Below are 24866 nucleotides of genomic sequence, written 5' to 3' on the forward strand. Positions count from 1 at the left end.
CACACAGCACCTCGCTAGAACAATGCCCCAGATGTTGAAGGCATTACTTATTTTCAGAGGATCAAGAACTATTTTGAGATACTAGATAGGTACTGGCGTCTTTAGGGAAAGCCCTGAATGTCTCCCAGGACAATGGCACAAGTACAGGCTTAGAAAATGGTACCCAAGTTCTCTGGATAATGAAGAAACAACAGGTAATAGCTGTGAAGAAAAAAGCCCAAGTATCTAGGTTGAGGACAGAGGCCTGACAAACAAGGGATTTTATTCTCAAGTAAAAGAAGGCAGAACACATCCACCTGGGGGAGCTACTACAGAAGGTACAAGACTTTCTCAGGGAGAGCACTGTGGCTCACTACAGTGTGAGCAACAACCATGGATGTCAAGGACTGATTTACTTATTGCTGCACTGGGTTGCTATGCATGGGCTTTCTCCAGTTGTGGTGAGTGGGGGCTACTCTCCTGATGCAGTGCGAGGGCATCTCATTGCAGTGGCTTCTCTTGTTGGAGCATGGGCTTAGTTGCCCTGCAGCATGTACAACTTTCCCGGACCAGGGAACCCACATCCCCTGCAGTGGCAGGGGTATTTTTAACTGCTAGACCACCAGGTAAGTCCCCTACAGACTGGTTTTAAGGAAGTGGTACGCAACCTTAGCAGCACATTAAAAAATCACTTAGAAAACCTTTAAAAATATTCAGATGCCCAACTACTACTTCTCCCAATTAAGTCAGAATCTTCGTGGGTGGGATCCAAGCATAAATAAGCCTTCCTTCCTTACCCTATGCTTTCTTGGGTGCAGTCAAGCTTAAGAAGAACTATTTTGAAGTCCCTGAACATTCTGGGGAGACTATTTCAGGACACTTATCAACCACTGACATAGAAATGTTAATTAGTTTGATCTAACATTTTTAAATTTAGAAAAAAATTCCATTTCAAAAAGAGGCATTTCTTAAGAAATACATATACTCTATCTCTCTACAGTAATTCCAACTTCCCAGTTCATTATTACTGAAAAGCAGAATGTTCTATTATTAAATATTCCATTACTAAGTCTATTTGGAATTAATACTGGGCCTAATGTTATCAGCACCTAGTATATACATGTGTGCTCAGTCGCCAAGTTGCGTCTGACTCCTGGCAACCTCATGGTCTCAAGTCTGCTAGGCTCCTCTATCTATAGGATTTTCGAGACAAGAATACTAGACTGGGTTGCCCTGCTCTCCTCCAGGGGATCTTTCCCACCCAGGGACTGAACCTGGGTCTGCTGCATTGCAGGTGGATTCTTAACCACTAAGCCACCTGGGAGGTCCTCAGTACATACTATGAATGAAATGATAGGTTCTACTTAAACCCATGTAAATCTTGCCTTGATGCTACCACACTTACTTCCACCAGAAGTTAAATTTTAAAATACATCTTGACACTTGAGTACCTGCAAGATTATAGTCTATATGAATGATAAAAAGTTGTCATTAATGACTGCCTTTTTAAAAATATTATTTCCTGTGATTACTGTTTCTAAACTGGAGTATAATTGCTTTACAATGTTGTGTAGTTCCTGTCATACAGTGAAGTGAATCAGCTATGTGTGCTGTGCTTAGTCACTCAGTTATGTTCAACTCTTTGTGACCCCTTGGACTGTAGCCCGCCAGGCTCCTCTGTCCATGGTGATTCTCCAGACAAGAATACTGGAGTGGGTGGCCATGTCCTCCCTCCAGGGGATCTTCCCAACCCAGGGATCTACCCAGGTCTCCAGCACTGCAGGCGGATTCTTTACTGTCTGAGCCACCAGGGAATCAACTATATGTATACATAAATCCCCTTCCTCTCACCCCACTCCCCATCTTACCTATCTAGGTCATCAGAGAGCATGGAGCTGAGCTTGTAACTGCCTTAAATCCCTTATAATCTACTCAAAATTTCTATTCAAATCATAAAAGAAAAGTCTAAATGCTATTTGTTCCTTTTAGGTATTTCAAATTTAGATAAATCACAATGATAAACACTATCTACCTTCAATTTTATTTTTTAGTCTTTAACTTGTTACAATATTGCTTGTGTTCTATGTTTCAGTTTGTCTTTTTTTTTTTTATACCAGTGGCACCCCACTCCAGATTTTCTTGCCTGGAAAATCCCAGGGATGGAGGAGCCTGGTAGGCTGCAGTCCTTGGGGTCACCAAGAGTCAGACAGAACTGAGTGACTTCCTTTTCACTTTCATGCATTGGAGAAGGAAATGGCAACCCACTCCAGTGTTCTTTCCTGGAGAATCCCAGGGATGGGGGAGCCTGGTGGGCTGCCATCTCTGGGGTCACACAGAGTCGGACACGACTGAAGTGACTTAGCAGCAGGCATGTGGGAACCTAGCTTTCTGACTAGAATCCAACCCACACCCCCCTGCACTGGAAAGCGAAGTCTTTAACCACTGGACCGCCAGGGAAGTCCCAACAGTAATACATTCTTGTAAAAAAAATTTTAGCAGCAGATAAAACTAAATATCCCTTCTGACCACTCTCCAGAATTCTACTTTTCTTGGGAAAAATAACCAACCATAGCATTCTGAGGTATATCCTTCCGAAGTCTCATTTTAAAACCTTATATACATATTATATTCCCACAGAAACGTAATAGTTTTCTTTGCATTTTTAAACTAGAAGCAATATTAAGGGAAAAGCAGCCTCCTCAGAGTTCATAATGCATATACATACAGACCAGGTCAATTTCTCACACTGGAAGTAAAAGTACTTCCTGAAGGATTAGGATACAAGGAGTGTGTACTGAAATGTATATCCCAGTACCTGCTCCCTTGTATCCGTATGCAGGCGTGTTTCCTGAAAGAAGATTCCATGAAGTGGACCTATGAGCATATACAGCCGTTTGTACTATTTTTATGTTGACACTACCACACTGTCCTCCGAAAAGGAAAGGCCACTGTAAAAGATAAAGTGAACACTCTCACCCTGGGGAAGTCAAAGCTTGCTCCTCCCTTCCCAGCAAATTTTAGACCAGAAAAATTATAATTAAATCCCGAAGAAATCAGTAGTATATATCAGATGCAATCCAGCCAACTATTAAGTATATTGTAATAAATAGTCAAGCTTATAAAGGACCAGTTTAAAACACACTTAAAAAAAAATTCTCTCAATTTACCAGCGCTCAGATGATCACTACACAAAAAGATGAAATTCCCAGAAGAGCATAACAAAAAAGACTGCAGACATCTTGTTAAAGATTATTCTACAGTCAGGAAAACTAATCATAGAAATGTCTGAGAGAAGCTGTGCTATCACAAGGAGTCAGGCCTTATAAATCCCAGAAGCACCTAACGCAAGCCCCCTCTACGGGTCACCCAAAGGGACCGCTAATGAGTCACCACCTTTAGTGTCCAAGCCTCTACCAACCACCAGTTTCAAAGACAGGTATACAACTTCAACTCTCTGGTTTAATACTCAAAGTAAATGGCAGAACCAGACTTTCAAGGTAACTTAATTAACATTAAACATTAAAAAAAAATTTAATAACTACCTTTTCACTCTCATGGTATTCTAACTCCCAAAACTGAAAGCCTCAGGTCATCTGAATTATTCACAGAAGCAAAAGCAACACCCCTCCCAAACTTCTATTTCCCCTAAAACACTTCTCAAGGACTTCAAAGTCTCAGCTAATATAATTAATATTTGAAAAAAGAATGAAGATCAAGTTCTAAAAATTAGTGTAACTAGCACCATATTGCTTTATTGGACCCCTACTGAAATTCAGTCAAATGATACAGATTGATATGAATTAAATCAAGGTAGTACCTTCCCAGAACAAAGTCAAAACTGAAACAAGTTATTCCATTTAATAAGAGCTTATCACAAGTAACTGTGGAAAGTTAAAATTTTTTACATGTCCTAAAATTTTAAAACTTAAAGATTCACCCAAAGGACAGTAACCTTCAGAAACAATAACTTATTATAAACATCCTCTCAGCATTCTGAGTTCAGATTCAGAAATCTCATTTTATTTTCAACCTACTATAAAACCATCAGGTAATAAGGTCAGTGACCTATAGACTTTAATATTTTTTATAGTTTTATATTCTTAGATATGGACTATCCCTAACCACCATAACAGTGTGACTGCTACTGCCGCTAAGTCGCTTCAGTCGTGTCCAACTCTGTGCGACCCCATGGACGGCAGCCCACCAGCCTCCCCCGTCCCTGGGATCATCCAGGCAAGAACACTGGAGTGGGTTGCCATTTCCTTCTCCAATGCATGAAAGTGAAGAGTGAAAGTGAAGTCACTCAGTCATTTCTGACTCTTAGAGACTCCATGGACTGCAGCCTACCAGGCTCTCCATCCATGGGATTTTCCAGGCAAGAGTACTAGAGTGGGTTGCCATTGCCTTCTCCATAACAGTGTGAAATTGCAAACAAATCAGACTGAAAACAGATCAATAGATCAACAAAGCCAATATTTTTCAAGGAAAGCAAATAAAACAAAACATGAACAAGAGATTCTTCAGCCATTCTGAATTTCCTTAAGGATATGCAATAGTGATATCATTTCTATGTAATTTACACAGCAGAAAAAGCTATGCAACACATTTATGCATTTTTACATTTTATTTTATTTTATTTTTTTTTTTGCTGAAGAATTGATGCTTTTGTTGTTTTTTTTTTTTTGAAATTTTATTTTATTTTTTTTTTTTCACAATATAATGTTGATAGTTTACCATGAAGAAATTAAGAAAAGAGAATAGTTTCTAATGTTTATCCATGTATTGACTGTTTGTAGTGCTCTTTACTCCTTCCTATATTTCCCAGTTTTGTTTTGATATTATCATCATTCATAAAGGACTTTATCATTTTTTATAGCTCGTGCATGCTTCCTTAGCTTTCATTTCTCTGAAGGTGTTTTCACTCCCATTTCAAAAGATACTTTCAATGAATATCTATTACAGAATTGACAGCTTTAATTTTTCAGCACTTTATTTATTTTTATTTGATAAATTTAATGCCTTTTATTGCCATACCTCATTTTACTGTGCTTTGCTTTAGTGAGCTTTATAGATACATGTTTTTTTTTTTTTTTTTCCTTGTTAATTTTCTGTTTAGTTGATCTATCCATAAGTGTGAGTGGGGTATTAAAGTCTCCCACTATTATTGTGTTATTGTTAATTTCTCCTTTCATACTTGTTAGGATTTGTCTTACATACTGCGGTGCTCCCATGTTGGGTGGATATATTTTTACATTTTAAATAAAAAACAGGCAATGTATTTATGCATTTTATTATTAAATCAAGGAAAACATGGTTAACCTGTAAGAATATGGCCTTCTCAATTTTACCATACCAACAAAAGCTATTTTCATTTCTTTGTATTCCCTTCCAGTTTACAAGTGGCCACCATCTCAATCTGTGTCCTAAAGTTCCGAATACTGATCCAGTTTCCTATATCAATGTAAACTGTTGTATAATATGCTCCTGAACGATCTATCCATGTATTATTATTTATTTGAATCATTTTCTTTCAGGAAATTTTCAATTGTCATTACAGTGTTAACATTTTTTGTTTTCTACATACTACTGGACCAACTACTGCCCAACTTGTTATGCAGTAATAAATGGGAAGATCGTACCCATTCTCAGCTCTTTCAGGTATGAAGTGTTATCTTCTGATTTAACTGACACTTTTCATTTAGAGTTCAGACTTTTTATTCCATGTTTATATAGCATCAGGTATTTCTTCTCCTATACAATGTGTCCACACAAACTAGATATCTTTCTATTAAAAATCTGGTAATTCTAGTGTTCATTAGAACTCTAGTTCAAGTAAATTTAACATTTCATATTTTAATCAGTTGAATATGAATACATCTTCTACCAATATAGCCATAAAGACATGAGAAGCAAACAGAAAAGTAATTTTTGCATTTTACTTCTCAGTTTAAGTGAAAAATTAAAGACATCTGAAAAGTTTTTTAAGACTCCATGCTTCTACTGCAAGGAATTTTGCATACTGCTCAGTGTGACCAAAAAAATAAGTAAAAATAAATAAAATGCCTGTAGGGTCAAACAACCACGTTAGGTATCCTGGTTAGGCATGGAAAGATATTTCAAAATATAAAATAAAAAGCACAGTAAGTTTGCAATAATGAAGTTTTTCAATAACCTAAGACATTCATTTTGCTTCATACTGCCTTTATGGATAGAAAAGTTTTTTAAGTTCGTGATAAATATGTGACCAGATTTTTATTTTGGTGTCATACATAAGGTAGGACATATTACTAAGCTCTAGAAGCAAATGAATCTTGAATTAATTATCTCCAACTACCAAATCTTTCTTCATAAACTTAGTCTTTCATTAATTATACTGATCAGATGCCGCTAATATTTTATGAAATATTTCAGTCATTTTTTATTTAAATTCTGTATTCAAAAGTCCCCTGGAGAAGGGAAAGGCTACCCACTCCAGTATTCTGGCCTGGAGAATTCTGTGGACTGTACAGCCCATGGGGTCAAAAAGATTTGGACACGACTGAGCAACTTTCACTTTCACACTTTGCTTTTTGATTTAGGGTCTAATGGAAAGAAAAAGATCAGGGATGAGGGGAATCCTAAAATTCTATCAAGAGAATATGTGATGTTTTCCCATCTGTTTCTGTCAAATAACCATCTTACTTCTGACCAAAATGAACATTAAAAAACTTATATTTTAAATTATTTATTTATGACCGTTCACGAGCTTTCCCTAGCTGCCCCAAGCAACTAGAGAAATAACTACTCTTTGTTGGTATGTGTGAGCTTCTATTGCAGTGGCTTCTCTTGTTGGGTAGCACAGGCACTAGGGCGCCCAGACTTCAGCAGTTGTGGCATGTGGGCTCAGTAGTTGCCTCATGCGTGTGGGATCTTCCCAGATCAGGAACTGAACCTGTGTTCCCTGCACTGGCAAGCAGATTCCCAGTCTCTGGACCACCAGGGAAGTCCTGACCTTTTCTTTAAAGCAGTATGCCTCACTTGCAACAGGCTGGCCTACATCTCTACCAACAAACATACCCATGTGCATGAATTAAACAGTCCCAATTGTTTCTGCGTAGGAAAAAAAATGTTAATCTACTAAACTGAGAAATGTTGCTATATACACAGTTAAAAATTTTTCACAAGAATCCATCCTGAATGAGATTCATCCTCACTGAGTCTGATCTCTTCTCTCATCTGTGAAAGGTGACTTAGCCTTGAGGACCTTTAAAGTTCTTTTCATCACTTAAAAGGGCTTCCCTCATAGCTCAGTTGGTAAGAATCCGCCTGCAATGCAGGAGACAGACCCCTGTTGGATTCCTGGGTAGGGAAGACCCACTGGAGAAGGGATAGGCTACCCACTCCAGTATTCTTGGGCTTCCCTTGTGGTTCAGCTGGTAAAGAATCTGCCTGCAATGCAGGAGACCTGGGTTCGATCCTAGGTTGAGAAGATCCCCTGAAGAAGGGGAAGGCTACCCACTCCAGTATTCTGGCCTGGAGAATTCCATGGACTGTACAAGCCATGGGACTGCAAAGAGTCGGACACGACTGGAGTGACTTTCACTTTCACCACTAAAAAGCTTTTTTATTGGAAGTCAAAGCCCCCCAACAGATAGCAGGCAACATTGCTAGTTTACAGATGATGGGCAGCAGAGAAAGACAATTAACCTGATAGCCACTAGCACAAAAATTCTAAAATCTTCCCTATCTGGAGCTTACAAGTTCAATCTCCTGACTAATCCAAAACCCTGCTACAGAGCAATAACAAATCCCTACAACAACAACACTATTTAGACAAACTTAAATAGTGAAAATAGCACATATAAGGAGAGTATAAAAATTTTTGGTTGAATGTATTCCAAAGACAAATGTACACTGTCACAGTTACCAGTATTACTGACACTCCATAACTTGTGTGAACTACACTTTGCATGACTACGTTATCTACTGTTTATCTTTCAGAGGCACTCTAGAAAAAAGGTTGTCAATCTTCTTTCAGGCCTCTCGACAACAGAAAGGTAAAAGTTCCCATTGGTGGTAGTAACTAAATGACTAAGGCAGAGGTGGGGACAGGGTGTGCCAGAGTGACTGGTCAGCTGGTCATGTATAGTTTAGAAAATACCCAGATGCAGATATATCTGTCACTGCTTTATTCATCCATTCCAAATCACAATACCAATAAATCAATGGGCAACAGCAACTTTGTACTGTGAAAAAATTAAGCAGTCAGTCCTAGATTGCTTTTTCCAGTCCTTTCAGACCTCACTCACCCCAGCCATTTACTGGCTACCAGACCTCTCTCTACTTCAGTCTCTGCTACAACTTTTGCTCCAGAAGTTGAAATCCCCTTCACAGTTATATTCTATTTCAGATTTCACTTGTCCAGTGGACTGCAGGTTGAGGTTTTTTCACAAAAGGATGATAATGAGAAATGGTAAGGAAAAAAGGTGCAAATAAGAGAAACAGCTCTAAATATAAAGAAAATAGTAAAAGGAGGGGGGTTGATTCTATGCCAAACGTAACTTCTCCTACTTCTCAGCACCCTCAAGAGAGACCGCCTCTCCACCATACATTAATCCAAACCCAATGTCTCCTGGTTTTCCTTAAAGTTTATCTCCTCAAAACTAAATAAATACTCCTCAACAAGTAACTGACAAACCTGACTTACAATAAAACCAGGAAAAAGAATACCGAACAAGAGTTATCTCAAGTGCTCTTCCAGTGCCCGTCCTTCTTTTTATAGCATGAGTTTCACCTTAGTTCTACTGCCCGTATTTGCAGACACAGAACTCTTGATTCTGACAGAGAAACAAAGGCAGAGTTGGGGGAGGGGGGAAATTTGTGTGTCCAAAAAGATCTGTTCACCTTTTTAGTGTTTCCTCATTAAGTCAACTCAAAGACAACTGCACTACTGATTCATGCCTGGAAGATCACAAAATACACCCAGGCAGACAGCCTTGATCAAGGTAGCTATGAGGATAAAAAGAAAGGCATTTTAACAAGCTGTAATGAACAATATAAATGTCAGTTACGCTTTATTAGAATATTTTAGAGCTCGTTCTCTGGATCATGATTTACACTATCTTAGAATACACAGAAAATGAACTGGGGTTTTCACCTCACTAATCTTATTTGAGAAGCAAATGCAGTTAGCCACATCCAATATTGAAGAATAATTACTGTTTCCTCCTCCAGGACAGAGTGAGACAACAGTATGTGACATGAATAGGAAGCTTTCAAGCAATCAGAACAAAAATTATACTTTCTTTTACATAGCTGAGGATTCTGCAATTCAGTCTGGCCTCAATTCATCTGCATCTTTCATTACTAACACTACCTCAGAAGAGAGGGAGGCTGTGCAGTAAGACTAGAACACTGGGCTTAAAGTCTATACAACTAGGCAATCTGAATTCAGTCACTGTAGCCAAGTCTCTTTACCTTTCTGAGGTGTGGTTTCTATCTATGAGGATAACTGTTTCATAAGCTTGTTTCATAAGTGACAGTATGATGAAAACAGTATGTTGTACCATGCTGGCCCCACAACTGCTTGTTCTTGATATTCAAATTACCTTTATGGAAATGAGTCAAACAACCTTTTAAATTAAACACACACACACAGACTCACAAAAATATATTACCCATTTCATATAGGAATTTAACCTTGGTCAAGTATTTTGCAGGTCATCCAACCAGAAGGAAGACTCATACTGCATTTTATTTATAGTGCTTGTACAGCAATAGAAAATAGCATGCCTAGGTAAAGAACTCCTCTGGATACAAACAACATTCTCCACAAGTTTGGTAAGACATGAAAGCACAAGGCCAAAAACCATACCTAAATGAAACCACTGCTGAACAAAACAAGACTGTTTACTAGCGCTAGGCACACAACATCATCCTTGGCTTTGATATAGATCACATCCTGGGGGGAGAAAATCTTAACTAGTTAAAAGCATAAAAACCATATTCACTCTTGTTTATAAATACACACTTTTCTTCTCATAACTAAAGAAATTATGAATTAGCCATCTCCACCAAGTATCTTTTCTTTAAAAACAAAAAGGGAAAAAAGAAAAAAACTATAATACTAATCAAAGTTTTTCCTTCAAGGTTTTCAAAATCTGTAGCCTTCACTAGATGCACTACTAGTCATACAAATACTAATAGTGAAAAGAGAACTTTTCTCTTTCACTAAAGAGAGTTGAACAAAAGATGGTAAGTCATGTACTTTAACTTGTCTCGTCTACCTAAAAAACTGCCTTCAAATTAACTTAGCTTGAAAGATTAATAGAACTCTAAGACTTGGAATACTTAACAAGTTAAAAACATTTTGAAAGCTGTGTGGTTATCTCCCTGAAAGGATCCAAGACTTAGAAATCTAGCTTCAAGTATTTTTTCCTTTTTTTTGGCTCTAAGAATTAAAATCTTGATGCAGTAAATGAGCAATGGAGAATTAAGCATAAATTGATTAATCTCACCACATCTAAATTTTACAAAGGTGGGAAACAATGGCCATTTACCAAATAGATCAAGCTTCAGCACCCCACTGTAACTCCAGTAGTATCTTCTGTTGTCTCCAACAAGAACACTCTACCTCGTGGTCCACCTACGACTGATTTCCAACTAGATTCAGTCTCCTTGAGGATAAGCATGATTATTTTTCATTCTTCTCATAAAAGCAAGCAGTCATGGATATCTAGTAAGTTTTCAGTATTTAAATACAGTACTAATTTAAAATAGAACCTTACTATCTCAGATTAACAAGAACCTTGGGACATCTGTTTTAATTCTAGCTTATAGACAGGAGGCCCAAGTGAAGTGGCTGCCTCAAGGTCAGACGCAATTACTTGGTGGCAGAAAGAGGACTAGTGTCCAGGTCTATCGCACATTTCAGTGGGCTTCTAATTACATCCTTGCTCTCTTGCAATGTTTTCTACGCAAATGACTAGTCACCGAGCCAACTGCTGACTCAAAGTCATTATACAGAGTAAGAACTCAACCCTAGAAGTCATTAAAATCATCACTTACAGTAGTACCTAAACACTAAGACCTAACATTATACATTAAGTGATCCTTAAAAGTCTATTTCTAACCCTTTAAAACAAATGTCATCCACATGAATTAAGGATCAAGAAGCAACAGAAGACTACACTGCTCCTATTAAAATTCAGCTCAGTGAGATGATGTGCCACCTCATCAACTAGCAGTTTCTGTCGAAGCTTGGGAATAAACATATCTGAATTAGACTCACTTAAATTGCAATTACTCACAGAATAGTATCTGAAACAGCCTGTTTTAGGAGCATATACATCAAACTCACATTAAACCACAAGTCAGCATAATTACTGTCTAATAATTACCTTCACTATTCCAGAAAGGCTGACATTCCACAATTCTGTGAAACTAAAATGAGATGCTACAAAGGTAATTTTGAGAAGGTTAAGCTGAAGCATTCATGGTGGAGCTCATCATTTTCTCTACTTTAGAAAACTGAATTATAGGACTTAAATCCAACAGGCTACCTGTTTCCCCAACTCCGTGGGAAAAAGAAATTGGAATTAGGTAACTTAAAATGCATTTGCTGAAACAGACTACAACATTCCAATCTCAACATCTGTGAGATAAATTATTTTAACACTAAGCACAATGTCTGGAATACAGTAAAAGCTCAATCAAGATATATTATTATTACTATCACTATTTAAAGTCACAAATACACAACTTTTCCAACAAGGAGCTAGGACACAATATTTGCTGCTCTTTCAGTTCATGGTGCTCATTTAAAAAATAAATGGCAAAATGCCAAGTACGTTAGGATTAGAGAAGGGTTTCACACTACCCAATTTGAGTCAGCATATAAATCATAAACTGACACTTGATTTCCAATCCAAAGTTCCTTATGGAGTATGACTCACCAAATTCTCCATTTCTTCCAACTATGAAAAAGAAGTTACACTCCTCCCTATAACTACCACCTCTGACACTCGTAGGTTCGAGATCCATCTTAAAATTCTTTGAAAACACACCTTAAGTCTCCAGAAGAGAGAGACAGTACTTAAAGCTGTGGGGCCTTTAGGTAGGACCTGGGATCTGGTCTACAAGCTTGCCTTTCGGGGAGCCTCTGGACAGCTCTGGACCTGAGAATTAGGCCAGAGAACCAGTAAAAAAAAAAGCCTCTTACTCACCTCAGAGAAGAGTTCCATGCCCCATTCCCAACCCATAGAACCCAAGTTCTCTTACCTAAACCTTCCCAACCCATAGAACCCAAGTTCTCTTACCTAAACCTTCCCCAACTCCGACCCACAGGGTCTAGCTCCCCCCAGCCATCTCTCCCCGCGCCAAGGCCGGGAAGCTCTAAAGCCCCGGAGTTGAGTGAACGGCGCCATTTTAGGCGGCCGTGGCAGCGACAACCAATCCCTGCGCGGGAGGCAGGGGGCGCCGGGTCGCCCGGGAGCCGCCTCCGGGCCGTGCCGGGCGCGGGTCCGGGAGGCTCGGGGGGCCGGGGCCTCCGCCATGTTGCACCCTCCCCACGGCGCCCTCTTTCTCGAGAAGGCTCTGCCCGCCGCGGCTCCCCCATCCGAGATGTAGCTCACCTTCTCGCAGAGGCTCTTAACCTGGGACTCAGACAGCTGCTTGCACTCGTTCAGCTGCTCGATCCACTGGTCCAGCTCCTTGGTGAACACCTTCTCGTCCATGATGCCACCCGCCCGAACCGGCTGCCGCTCCGCGCTCCTCCCGCGCCGCCGCCCGCACACGGGCCACACGCACACGCCGCCGCCGGTTCCCGGGGTATTTGTGAGGGTACTGGCGGTTGCTCGGCGCTAGCGCTGGCCCTCTGGCTCGCCCCTCTGTGCTCGGCCACCGGCCGCTGCCCTCCTCCACTCGCTCTAGCCCCGAAGCTCTGCTCTCTGTAATGGCGGCCGCCGGCGTGGTGACGTCACGCCCGGCGTCAGGAGGCGGCAGGGTGCGGAGGGGTAGAAGGGCCGGGACCGGAGCTGCGCAACTGCAGCGCCAGCCACGATCCGTCGCCAGACTCGCGAGGTAGGGCTCGACGCGCAGGCGCAAAGCAGCCCGCTGGTTACTGAGGCACCTTGGCCTTTAGGGCGTGGTCCTCTAGCAGGGAGGGGCCGAGGGAAGGGAAGTCCGAGACCGAGTAGGGGCCTGGCTTGCTGCTGGGATGTAGGCTAATCCCAGAGCACTAAATCCTGCGCTGCGCGGGCGTGAACGTGGCGCAGGCGCGGTTGGGGTGCGAGGATGGCTCCTTGCAGCTGGAGACTTCTTCCCTAAGGTGATACCCTTCGGCTTTTCACCTGGCGACTAAAGTCAAATTAAGGAAACTAGAAATGCGACCGCATGGTTCCTGCATGATACAACAGTACTGAAATTGCGTGGAATTCTTGCATCTTGGGGGCAAGAATGGGCGCCGAGTGGTAGCGTGGTTGGAGTAGCCACTTCCTCCTCCGGGCGCGGTCGGCACCTTGTAATTAGGTCACTCGTAGGCGGAGGAGGGTGTACCTGTTGGGGGAAGGCCGCGCGGTGCACCTGATTCCGCCCCCCGCACACACCTGTCCCCAGGCCTAGATTCCGGCCCAACAGCTGGGGCCTCGTAGCACTCCTGGCTCCGCACGCACCGCGAAGCCTCTCCCCTTGTAGCGTCTCTCCCCAGGTGTGCGTCTCCCTCCGACTCCAGTTATTCCAGGGAAGGAGAAACGCTCCCCCCAAACTCTCTCTCAGAGTGGGTAAACGCTCCGCCCACTCTGGCCTTCATTCTCAAGGGAAAGCTGCGAGGAGGTGAACGCACCCGTCCTGCCCGCGACCCTGTTAGAAGCAGCTAAGATCCCCGCTTTAAAGAAAGCTCAGATACCTTAGGATCGGACCTCCGTCTAGCTATGAATCTCTTTGAGATTTATTAAATGTTTTCACATTTCGTTGTCCCTGCATTCACAGAAATACTTGGCTCCGTAGAGTGCCAACTATGTGCTAGATCCATGCCTGGGAGACAGAAGGATCACCCAGACAGACAAAATATCTTACCCTGGTGGCACATGTATTCTCCCAACAGTATTTCCTAGAATGGTCTGGGGACAGATAGGCAGAAGAGCTATTATGGTGTCCACAGCACCTGAGAGACAGCTTTCTAAAGGACATTAAACCTCAAAGGGCAAGGCCAGAGCTGGACCTAGTCCCTGTCTTCTAGACTGCTTACCCACCCCCCCCACCCCCCCTCATAGCAGCTGACCCAAGCACGCAGCAAAGTGCTGGAGGAGAGCTCTCACTCAGCAGCCCTGAGGACGTCAGGCCGACCTCCAGACGACAGACAAGGCTGTAGAAGACCGCTGAGGGTAGATCAGTCAATATGGGACTAAAAATTCTTCATCCAAAGACAGCCTGTTTGGCGAAGCTGACTGACTTGGTCTACCCCGGAGCTGGAAATTGCAATTTCGCTTTCCCAATTTCTGACTATGTTTTGCAATTAACATCCTCAAACACAGAGGAGTAAGAGTTAAGATCATGTGGAATGAACGGAGGGAAAAAGAGCATCACTTGGTGTCCATAATTATAAAGACATGCCTAGTGTGCTATCTTATTCACCACTGCCCTGTATTTGTGTGAAAAGTGGTCCTGTCTCATAAGGCAAGAAGCAGACTGGCACTCAAAAAAGAGAAGGGACTTGCCCAAGGTACTGCTCAGGATTTAAAACTTCATACTTCCAAGTGCAAGGTGTCAGCCACACTCACACAACTGACCTCTAAAGATTGAAATATGGAGCAAGGTCAGTATAATTACCCTTTGCCTGACTTTTCTTATCTAAAAAGATGCGGGTGATGTTAGTTTGGCAGATTAAAAAGTACTGAGTGCCCAATATGTGCTAAAATTATAATAAGTGGGTTTTTCCAAAATGCTGTGAGCTCCTTGTTGGTAGCATTAATGTAGGTATTATTTTCTCTTGACGCATATGACCTGGCTCACCACCACCACAAAAAGGGAAGATATAATTATATATACTTAAAACATCCTGCCAAATAATTAGATGCCATGACTTAACATCTTAAGGAATGAATTCTAGGAAGCTCTTATTAGCATTCAAGCAGTGAAGTAAAGCATATATGATTATAAACAGTACAGAACTAAATCAGAATATCATTTTCTTAGAAGAATTTTTTTTTTTGCTCTGTAGAATTGAAAATAGCCAATGGATCTGAAAATTCAGCTTGATTTATCTGATCTTGGCTAATTAGACCTGTCTCAATTCTAGAGCTGAGGAATACCTGAAACAAAAAATTAAAAGCAAGCTGAAAAGAACTGTCCTTTTTATTTCTTGGCAAAAACCAGAGGATGAATAAAGCAAATATGCTAAAAAGATCTTTGCCAAGATGGCAAATTCAGTATACAGTGAGTCTGAGTGTTGCCTAAACATAGCTACAAATAAAAATCATCTGATGACAGGGGCAGGGTATGAGGAAGATAACCTTGAGCAAATAGCTTTATAAAAGGCACTCTTAGTCAAGGTATAAAAATTGACATTAAACTTCCCTGGTGATTCAGATGGTAAGGAGTCCACCTGCAATGCAGGAGACCTGGGTTCAATCCCTGGGTTGGGAAGATCCCCTGGAAGAGGAAATGGCAACCCACTACACTATTCTTGCCTAGAAAGTCCCATGGCTGGAGGAGCCTGGCAAGCTACAGTCCACGGGGTCGCAAAGAGTTGGACATGACTGAGCGACTACATTTCTTTCTTTCTTCCTATGGAGAAGAAATGAGACGTATTTTATTTGTTGGTACTTCTCCTGGCCTTGGGTTAGGTTTATTTTGTTGTTTCTTTCAGTTCTCTGACGTCTGAATTTACTAAGACAGAAAGTTGAGCTGTATAGGTAAGAAATAGCATCTGGCATCAGATGGATCAGCTTTGAATTCTGGTTCTGCAACTGCCTAAATGTGTAAGGTTAGGTAAGCTATCTAACTTTTCTGAGTTTTCTAATCCATAAAGTGGGAATCATTTTAATAGCCAAATAAGAGGATTTTCCTGAGAATTAAATGAAATTATAGACGTAATACACCAGAAAGTATATAATAAATATCCAGTAAGTATTATTTCTAAGTGGTCTCTGATTCTAAATATCCTTTAGTGTCAGTTGGAGCCCTTCAATGCCTGCCATGAAATACATACTGGTCTTTGGAAACAGAACATAACTATCAAAAACACCAGATAGGGATTCCCTGGTGGTCCAGTACTTAGGACCCCACGCTTCCACTGTGGGGGGCACAGCTTTAATCCCTAGTTGGAAACTAAGATCCCGCAAGCTGTGTGTCTTATAGGTTTTTCCACACAATACCATTGTGGAAAATGAGGAAGTGGGAGGAAGTCCAAGGAAAGAGAGTAGAGATGGAACAAAAACTACATCCTCTCTCTTTCCCTGCCAGCAAGCAAATGATCAGAAAGTTTGTTGTACAAAGAGTAAGTCACTTAGGAATGAATCCAGGAATTAATTCAGTTCGTCAGTCCTATGCTCCTCTCAGCTAGAATCTTCTACCTGAAAAAGGTGCCATATCTGACAACACGCTCTTTGCAGCAAGGCCTTCTATGCCCCAGAAACCTCAAAACAGACCCAGGAAGTCAACAGCTTAGTGGCTCTGCCTGTGAGAAGCCTGCCATGCTCTGATTGACTGGGCCTGCCCAAGGATTTCTGCACCTAGGATATGCAATGATGCTTTCGCATCTATCCCTATTCCTCTCCTTCCTGGTTTCCCCCCAAAATTAAATTTATATTGCCATTTCACCTGAAATTAGAATTCGATAGATGTGGCCCAAATTTTGTGACCAGGAACTTTGCCATAGAAATAAATCAGCCATTTTCCTTAGCTACTGCAGTTTGGCTGAAGAAAAAAGAGAAATGACCATGTCCCCCAGGAATGTCCATGACATCCAGATACCATTCTCAGTTACAGAGAAAATATTTTTTTCTGTTAAAGGGAAAAAAAAAAAAATCTGAAATGAAAAGAAAATGTCATCACTCTGAAAGGCTGGGTAAACCTGAAGAATACTGTCATCAACTTTGCAGTTATTAAAAATCTTATCATAGAAGTATGTTTATTGACAGAACATTATTTGCAAGATATTTTAAGTGAAAAAAGTGCCTTTATAAAATAGCATGTATGATCTAGTCCTAATTTTATTAAATATATACTATAAATATCTGATTATAAGAGGCTTTAGAAAGATATACAGTGAAGTATTAATAACAGCAGTTGCTTCTAGTGAGCAGAATTGTTTTTTTATTTATTTATTTTGGCCATTCCAGCAGCTCCAGGCCTCCTTGCAGTGGAGGCACAGAGTCCTAACCATTCAACCATCAGGGAACTCCCTTTTATTTTCTTTTTACTTCATTGTCCTGTAATGAAAACATTGCTTTTATAATTGTGAAAAGAAAATCATATTATCTGAGTAAACATGACAAAGCACCTTTTAGGGGAACTGCAAGCCCAAAGTACGTGTAGCCAACAGTTCTAGTAAATATTCCACTGTGCCCTGGAATACTACTCAAGGGCCCCCACTTTCTTGTGAAAAGAAGTCTTGTCTCTCCTGTGACCTTCTCAAAAGTTCTCACAAAGTATTTCAATATGGCCTTTTTCCTGCCTTACCTCTCACTCAAAGCTCTTCTCCTCAGCTCTGTGGACTCCTTCTTCCCCCAGACCAATGCTGTGCTCATCCATTCCATTCCTACTTTGACCTCTTTGTTCAGCCTGTCCTTGCTTTCCAGATAGCCCCTTGTAGCTATATGAACCCTACTCAAGCCCTGCGTCCTCTGAGGAGTCTTCTCTGAGGACTCTAGATTTCTCTTGATTGGGAGTTCCTAGCCCCAGAATCTAGTGGAACCTCAGAGAGACCTGGCACTTGTCAGAGTAGAGATGTATGAATAGAGGACTTATTGGTGAGCCCACGGGAGGTGTTCCCTAAAGCCTCCTGCAAACACTGCCAAGGAGGGGGACATTTTGCGGGAGGCCAGAGTAAAAAAATCTTGTTCTTTGTTTTCCAGATTAACAGTTCATCAGGGCTCTAGCTTCATGCTAGGCAAAATTTAGAAATCAGATTCCCCAAAGAAAGTGGATTTGCAAGCATGCTGCTGCTGCTGCTAAGTCGCTTCAGTCGTGTCCGACTCTGTGCAACCCCATAGACGGCAAGCATAGAGGCATCTAAACAGGGCTTTCAAGTTAATTTGCAAAAATAGAATAGGACCATACTGCTCTCCTGTCTGATGGAAAGAAACAAACTTTCCCCTTACAGAGTGTTTGTGCTCTAAACACCAGGTAAGGAGACCCCTTGATTACCATGAACTTATGTGCTCCTCTTTTAAGTTCTCATTGTGGTGTATGGTAGTGGAATTGGTTCCACAAACAGGAGAATGACCAGTGTGTGCAGAAAAGAGAAAACTGATGGATAATGTAGTGCCAGCATGTTGACGGTTGTTTCTTAGAGGAAGGATGCTTATCAGCTGTCTCTATCTTTGGAGGAACAAGCAAGAGGAAATGAACTGCTGTCCTGTAGTAACAATTATTAAGTGAAAGTTGTTCAGTTGTGTCCGATTCTTTGTGCCCCCATGTACTATACAGTCCATGGAATTCTCCAGGCCATAAAACTGGAGTGGGTAACATTTCCCTTCTCCAGGGGATCTTCCCAACCCAGGGATCAAACCCAGGTCTCCTGCATTGCAGGCAGATTCTTTACCAGCTATGCCACAAGGGAATTCCAAGAATACAGGAGTGGGTAGCAAATCTTCCCAACCCAGGAATCGAACCGGGGTCTCCTGCATTACAGGCAGGTTGTTTATCAACTGAACTATCAGGGAAGCCCAACAATTATAAAGCCAGCATTAATTAAGCACTTACTATGTGTCAGGTACTCTTCTAAATGTTTTATATGTATTATATAATTTATCCCTCACCACTCATGCTGCTGCTGCTGCTGCTAAGTCGCTTCAGTCGTGTCCAACTCTGTGTGACCCCATAGACGGCAGCCCACCAGGCTCCCCCGTCCCTGGGATTCTCCAGGCAAGAACACTGGAGTGGGTTGCCATTTCCTTCTCCAATGCATGAAAGTGAAAAGTGAAAGTGAAGTCGCTCAGTCATGTCAGACTCCTAGCGACCCCATGGACTGCAACCTACTAGGCTCCTCCGTCCATGGGATTTTCCAGGCAAGAGTACTGGAGTGGGGTGCCATTGCCTTCTCCGCACCACTCATGAGGCAGGTACTATTATATAATATCCTCTTTTTACAGATGATGAAACTGAGGCACAAAGGGATTAAGTAACTTGTATAAATGTAAAATAACTGGTATTAAGTACCCAAACTCTTAACTCCTGGAGAGCCTTTAGCATCAGATCACGAGTAATTTTCACAAAAGGAAGAACTTGACCACTCAACCACCTGACATTTTCAATGCCTAACTGTCTCCAAGAATAGAGTCCTTAAAGACTGCAGGGAGTGGCCTGTGGTTCAACCCACCACATCAATCCTACTCCCTAAATACGTCCATCCCATCTCCTCCTCCACTGTCTCCTTGTACCATGCCCTTCTGCTCTCCTTCCTTCTGATGTACCCTCTTGTTCTCTTTCTTTCTCTACTGTTCCTTCATTTCCAGCCTGTTGGGATAACCCATAGGCACCGTCTGGCTGCTCTTATGGCAGTCAGGGGCTTCCTTGGAGGCTCAGTGGTAAAGAATCCGCCTGCCAATGTGGTCGATCCCTGGGTCAGGAAGATCCCCTGAAGAAGGAAATGGCAACCCACTCCAGTATTCTTGCCTGGGAAATCCCATGGACAAAGGAGCCTGGAGGGCTACAGTCTCTGGGGTTGCAGAGTCAGACGTGACTTAGTAACTCAATAGTAACAACAAATGGCAATCAGAGTCAAATAGGCTTCTGGTCCCTGAGCTACACCTTTTCAAGCCATCTTCTTTGGGAATAAAGTCCTTTCCATTCTTAGGCTGAGCACTGGCAGCCTAAAAAGCAATGAGAAGAAAAAAAGACTAAATTATTCTGCAAACAAATTGCCCAGCTCATTCCCCATGTCAGGGAGTATTAGTTGCCCAGATTGGTTTGTCCTGCCTTTAAGTCAAGTAAAAAACACAATGTGGACTGCACTGTCCTCCTCCCAGGAGCCAACTGAAGTGCAAGGAAAGCTGGGCTCATCTCCACTTCTGCCATCAACAGTCTGTATGACTGAGTACATCCTTTCCTACTGGTTTCCCCATTCAACAAGGTAGAGATTAGACTATACTGGCGAGTTCTCAAATTATTTGTGGGTGAATTCAGGGGGCCCCATCAATTCCTAAAGGATAATGTATAGGAATTTTTTTAATTAAAATTTTTATTGATAATTTTAGATTCATATGCAGTTGTAAGAAATACTAGAGATCCCAGTTTCCCAGTGGTAACATCTTGTACTGTTCAGTTCAGTTCAGTTCAGTCGCTCAGTCATGTCTGACTCTTTGCGACCCCATGAATCACAGCATGCCAGGCCTCCCTGTCCATCACCATCTCCCGGAGTTCACTCAAACTCACGTCCATCAAGTCGGTGATGCCATCCAGCCATCTCATCCTCTGTTGTCCCCTTTTCCTCCTGGCCCCAATCCCTCCCAGCATCAGAGTCTTTTCCAATGAGTCAACTCTTCACATGAGGTGGCCAAAGTACTGGAGTTTCAGCTTTAGCATCATTCCTTCCAAAGAAATCCCAGGGCTGATCTCCTTTAGAATGGACTGGTTGGATCTCCTTGCAGTCCAAGGGACTCTCAAGAGTCTTCTCCAACACCACAGTTCAAAAGCATCAATTCTTTGGCGCTCAGCTTTCTTCACAGTCCAACTCTCACATCCATACATGACCACTGGAAAAACCATAGCCTTGACGAGATGGACCTTTGTTGGCAAAGTAATGTCTCTGCTTTTCAATATGCTATCTAGGTTGGTCATAACTATTCTTCCAAGGAGTAAGCATTTTTTAATTTCATGGCTGCAGTCACCATCTGCAGTGATTTTGGAGCCCAAAAAAATAGTCTGACACTGTTTCCACTGTTTCCTCATCTATTTCCCATGTACTGATGGGACCAGATGCCATGATCTTCGTTTTCTGAATGTTGAGCTTTAAGCCAACTTTTTCACTCTCCTCTTTCACTTTCATCAAGAGGCTCTTTAGTTCCTCTTCACTTTCTGCCCTAAGGGTGGTGTCATCTACATATCTGAGGTTATTGATATTTCTCCCGGCAATCTTGATTCCAGCTTGTGCTTCATCCAGCCCAGCGTTTCTCATGATGTACTCTGCATAGAAGTTAAATAAGCAGGGTGACAATATACAGCCTTGACATACTCCTTTTCCTATTTGGAATCAGTCTGTTGTTCCATGTCCAGTTCTAAACTATTGCTTCCTGACCTGCATATAGGTTTCTCAAGAGGCAGGTCAGGTGGTCTGGTATTCCCTTCTCTTTCAGAATTTCCCACAGTTTATTGTGATCCACACAGTCAAAGGCTTTGGCATAGTCAATAAAGCAGAAATAGATGTTTTTCTGGAACTCTCTTGCTTTTTCGATGATCCAGCGGATGTTGGCAATTTGATCTCTGGTTCCTTTGCCTTTTCTAAAACCAGCTTGAACATCTGGAATTTCACGGTTCACGTATTGCTGAAGCCTGGGGTGGCGGCCGGGAGGAGCTACCCCACAATGGGGATATTGATATTCATAAAATGTATCTATCTTATTCAGATTTTCCCAGTTTTACATGCATTCATTTGTGTAGTTGTTGGTGAGTGTTTGTGTATTTACTGCTATACAGTTGGGAATTTTCTTTTTCATGTGTTTTCTGGGGAAGGGCTCTCCAGTAACAGAGATGCAAAAGGGGGATTGGTTCCCAGCTCTGGGAATTCTAGAAGACCACACCCTAGACCTCTATAGCTCTCTGTTCCAACAGCAACACTTAATTAGGACTTACCACATGGCACGAATAGGAATGTATGTGGGGGAGAGTTGACAGAAAGAGACGCAGGGAGAGCAGGAAAACCGAGAGGTGTAGAACACAGGTCACTGAGCTATGCTCCAGCAGGGAAGACAGTCCGACAGGTAAACAAGTCATTCATTAGACATTTATAGAAGAGAGATGGCCTTGTTGCTTGAGGCAGCTTGGTAAGTATTTCCATGAAGCTGATGCTTGAGCTACATGTTAAAAAAATAGTCCAGAATTCTTCAGCAGAGAACTGTTAAAATCCATTCTCTCTCGTTTTAAAAATTCATTCCTTCTTAAATCATATCTATTCTAGATATTTTGGAGAAAACATAAGAAAACATGCCTACATTTGTTTATTCTACAATATTAAGGTGTCAGATTCTTCAACTCCTGTGTGTTGGTGTTGGAGCCAATGGATTTTTTCCCCCTGAGCCTATTTTCCACTGTCTTGTCCAAATTGGATACCAGATCCTGCTGACTTAGTTTGAGAAAGGCATTTTATCTCTGACGCCACGATCACATCAGAGCTTATATTTAAAGCATGAGTGATGATAAGAGACCGCAGCTAAGTCCTCGGCCCTGTCCCATGTCTAGAGCACCCTCTTCCTCTCTACCAAAGGCTTTGGACGCCAATCCTAGTGCAGTGGCTGGTGGGAATCAGAGTTGGCCAGAGCCACGAGCAAAACATCTCTGCTCTCCAACCATTTCTCCAATCAGTGGGACCTCCTTTTCCACAAGGGCTCATCAGAAATCCTCAGGGGTGGGTGCCCTGGCTCCCCCATGCCTGCCCTCCCCAGGTTCAACAGTTGGCTCCCTTGTGTTGGCTCTGACTTAGGCACCCTTTGGGGTCTTTTCTCTATATGGATTTCAGGTCCACATCAGACTGCTTAGTTCCCAGTGCTGTTCTCAGGAAGATCATTCTCTCTGCTGGAGCCATCCCTCTGCCAGGAAGATCACAATCCTTCTGTCAAGCCCACTCTTTGAAGAGCCCGCTAGAAGCCTGATTCAAGGCACTACTTCTTAGAACCTCTGTATCCTCAAGTTATTTAACCCCCTAAACTTCAGTATCTTCATCTGTAAGACAGGGATCATAATACTGCCATTCTCATAGGGTTATTTTAAGCTTTAAATAAATTAGCCCATGTAAAGCTCTTAGCAGATGACAAGTATTCCATCTACATTAGCTACTATTATTAAAATCCATTTTTATAGTAAAATTATGATTGTAAAGGAATTAATGATCACTGTAGAAAATTTGTGAACTACTTAAGTGTTTAGGAAAAAATAATTGTGACACCTGGGGAACAATAAATCATTTTGATGTATAATCTTCCCAGTTTTCTGTGTGTGTGTGTACATATATATACCAACAGGAAATTTTTAAAAACTGGGTTTATATTTGTCTGTTCTGTAACCTGTTTTATTCATCTGATACATAGTATTTTCTCACATATTTAAATACTCTTAGAATATTTTGAAAAGACTACCTTTTTTCAAGCATAGGGATGTAACCAAATTTATCCAACGAATCACTTAGTTTGGTAGTTTCCTATTTTTATATTTATAAATACAATGATAAATTCTTGTTCATAAATTTTTATGTGCATCTCTGTCTATTCCTTAAGATAAATATTTAGAAACAGAATAACTGTGCCAATTATTAATAGCTCCAGTGACATTTCTGGAACTGTTTTTGTTTTATGCTAATGTCAGGTACACAGAATTGGATTAACCACAACCCTTGGTTTGTGACATTATGATAATTGTTACTGGATGGCATGATTTTGTTAATTTAGGTGGTAAATTCATCTTAATAATGTAATCAGTACCTGTCAATTGACAACCCAAAACAAAAACTAGGACTTCAACAATAACCAGTATTTAACTCATAAGGCCTTCCCCCTCATTTCCCTGTGCTCCCCAACCAAGAGGACCATCCTGCTGCAGATGTTTGTGTTACCTGGGTTTACTGTATTTTGTAATTTTAAAAAATTGTTCTTGGCTTTATTTTTTTTTAATTTTTGTTTATTTATTTCTGGCTGTGCTCAGTCTTGGATGCTGCACATGGGCTTTCTCTAGTTGCAGCGAGCTGGGGCTACTCTCTAACTGTGGTGTGCGGGCTTCTCTTATTGTGGCGCACAGGCTCTAGAGCACAGGCAGGCTTCGGTAGCTGCGGCACATGGGCTTAGTTGCCTGTGGCATATAGCGTCTTCCCGCAGCAGGGACTGAACCCATGTCTCCTGCACTGGCAGGCAGACTTTTAACCACTGCGGAAGTCCTGTTCCTAGCTTTATAAAAAGGATGTCATGTTGTATGTAATCTTTCAGGACTTTTTTCTCCACTTAATATTACTTTGCTAAAAAATCCATCTGTATCATTACATTCTACTGTAGTTCATTTTGGCTGGTGTAAAATACCCCAGTGCATAAATACACCAGAGTTCACCACTCACTCTCCTGCTCATGGGCAAGTACATTGTTCCTAAGATTTAGGTCTTGTTCACATTGCTGCTGTGAACATAACTGTAAATGTCCCCTGCGGTACTCGTACAAGAGTTTGTCTGTGGAACCAGTTTATACTGCCTCCAGCTGTAGATGAGAGAGCCTCTGGATCTACATCCTTTGCTATATCATGGATCCGTCTTGTCAGATTGCTTTCCAGTTGGCTGGGTCAATCTACCTCCTTCTAGTAATATATAAGAATGCCATTTCCCCAAACTCTTTCTGACCCTAGAGATCAAGTTTTTGACCATTTAACAGGAAGAAAAGAAAAGAAAATCTCCCTACTGTTTAACTCTGTGGCAAGGTACTGATTCCACTAAAAGCTGAGAGAGAAGGGGTTTGGCTCAGAGAACTGTTTCCAGCCTGATAACTTCAGTGACATTT

The 24866-nt window shown here is 41.5% G+C and overlaps 1 protein-coding gene and 1 long non-coding RNA gene across 3 annotated transcripts in view; one reads left to right on the forward strand and one right to left on the reverse strand.

The window, feature by feature from the left end:
• PPP2CA (protein phosphatase 2 catalytic subunit alpha) overlaps positions 1-12909 on the reverse strand; it is a 25503-nt gene extending 12594 nt beyond the window's left edge. Inside the window, exon 1 of the mRNA XM_086411606.1 lies at positions 12591-12909. Coding sequence (XP_086267732.1) covers positions 12591-12692 — 102 coding nt within the window. The 5' untranslated portion in view covers positions 12693-12909. The remainder of the gene's footprint in view (positions 1-12590) is intronic.
• Positions 12491-23313, forward strand: LOC147369373 (uncharacterized). 2 transcript variants are annotated; one of them, XR_015167408.1, is made up of 2 exons: positions 12491-13038; positions 22853-23313. It is a non-coding gene; the product is annotated as an uncharacterized LOC147369373 (long non-coding RNA). The 2 variants fall into 2 exon arrangements; XR_015167409.1 differs by having other exon boundaries at positions 13000-14770.
• The last annotated feature ends 1553 nt before the right edge of the window (positions 23314-24866 follow it).

This window comes from Bos grunniens, chromosome 7 (genome assembly GCF_055505025.1).
Source record: "Bos grunniens cultivar Pamir isolate PY7600 chromosome 7, Bosgru_T2T1.0, whole genome shotgun sequence".
In the NCBI taxonomy this organism is placed as follows: Eukaryota; Metazoa; Chordata; class Mammalia; order Artiodactyla; family Bovidae; genus Bos; species Bos grunniens.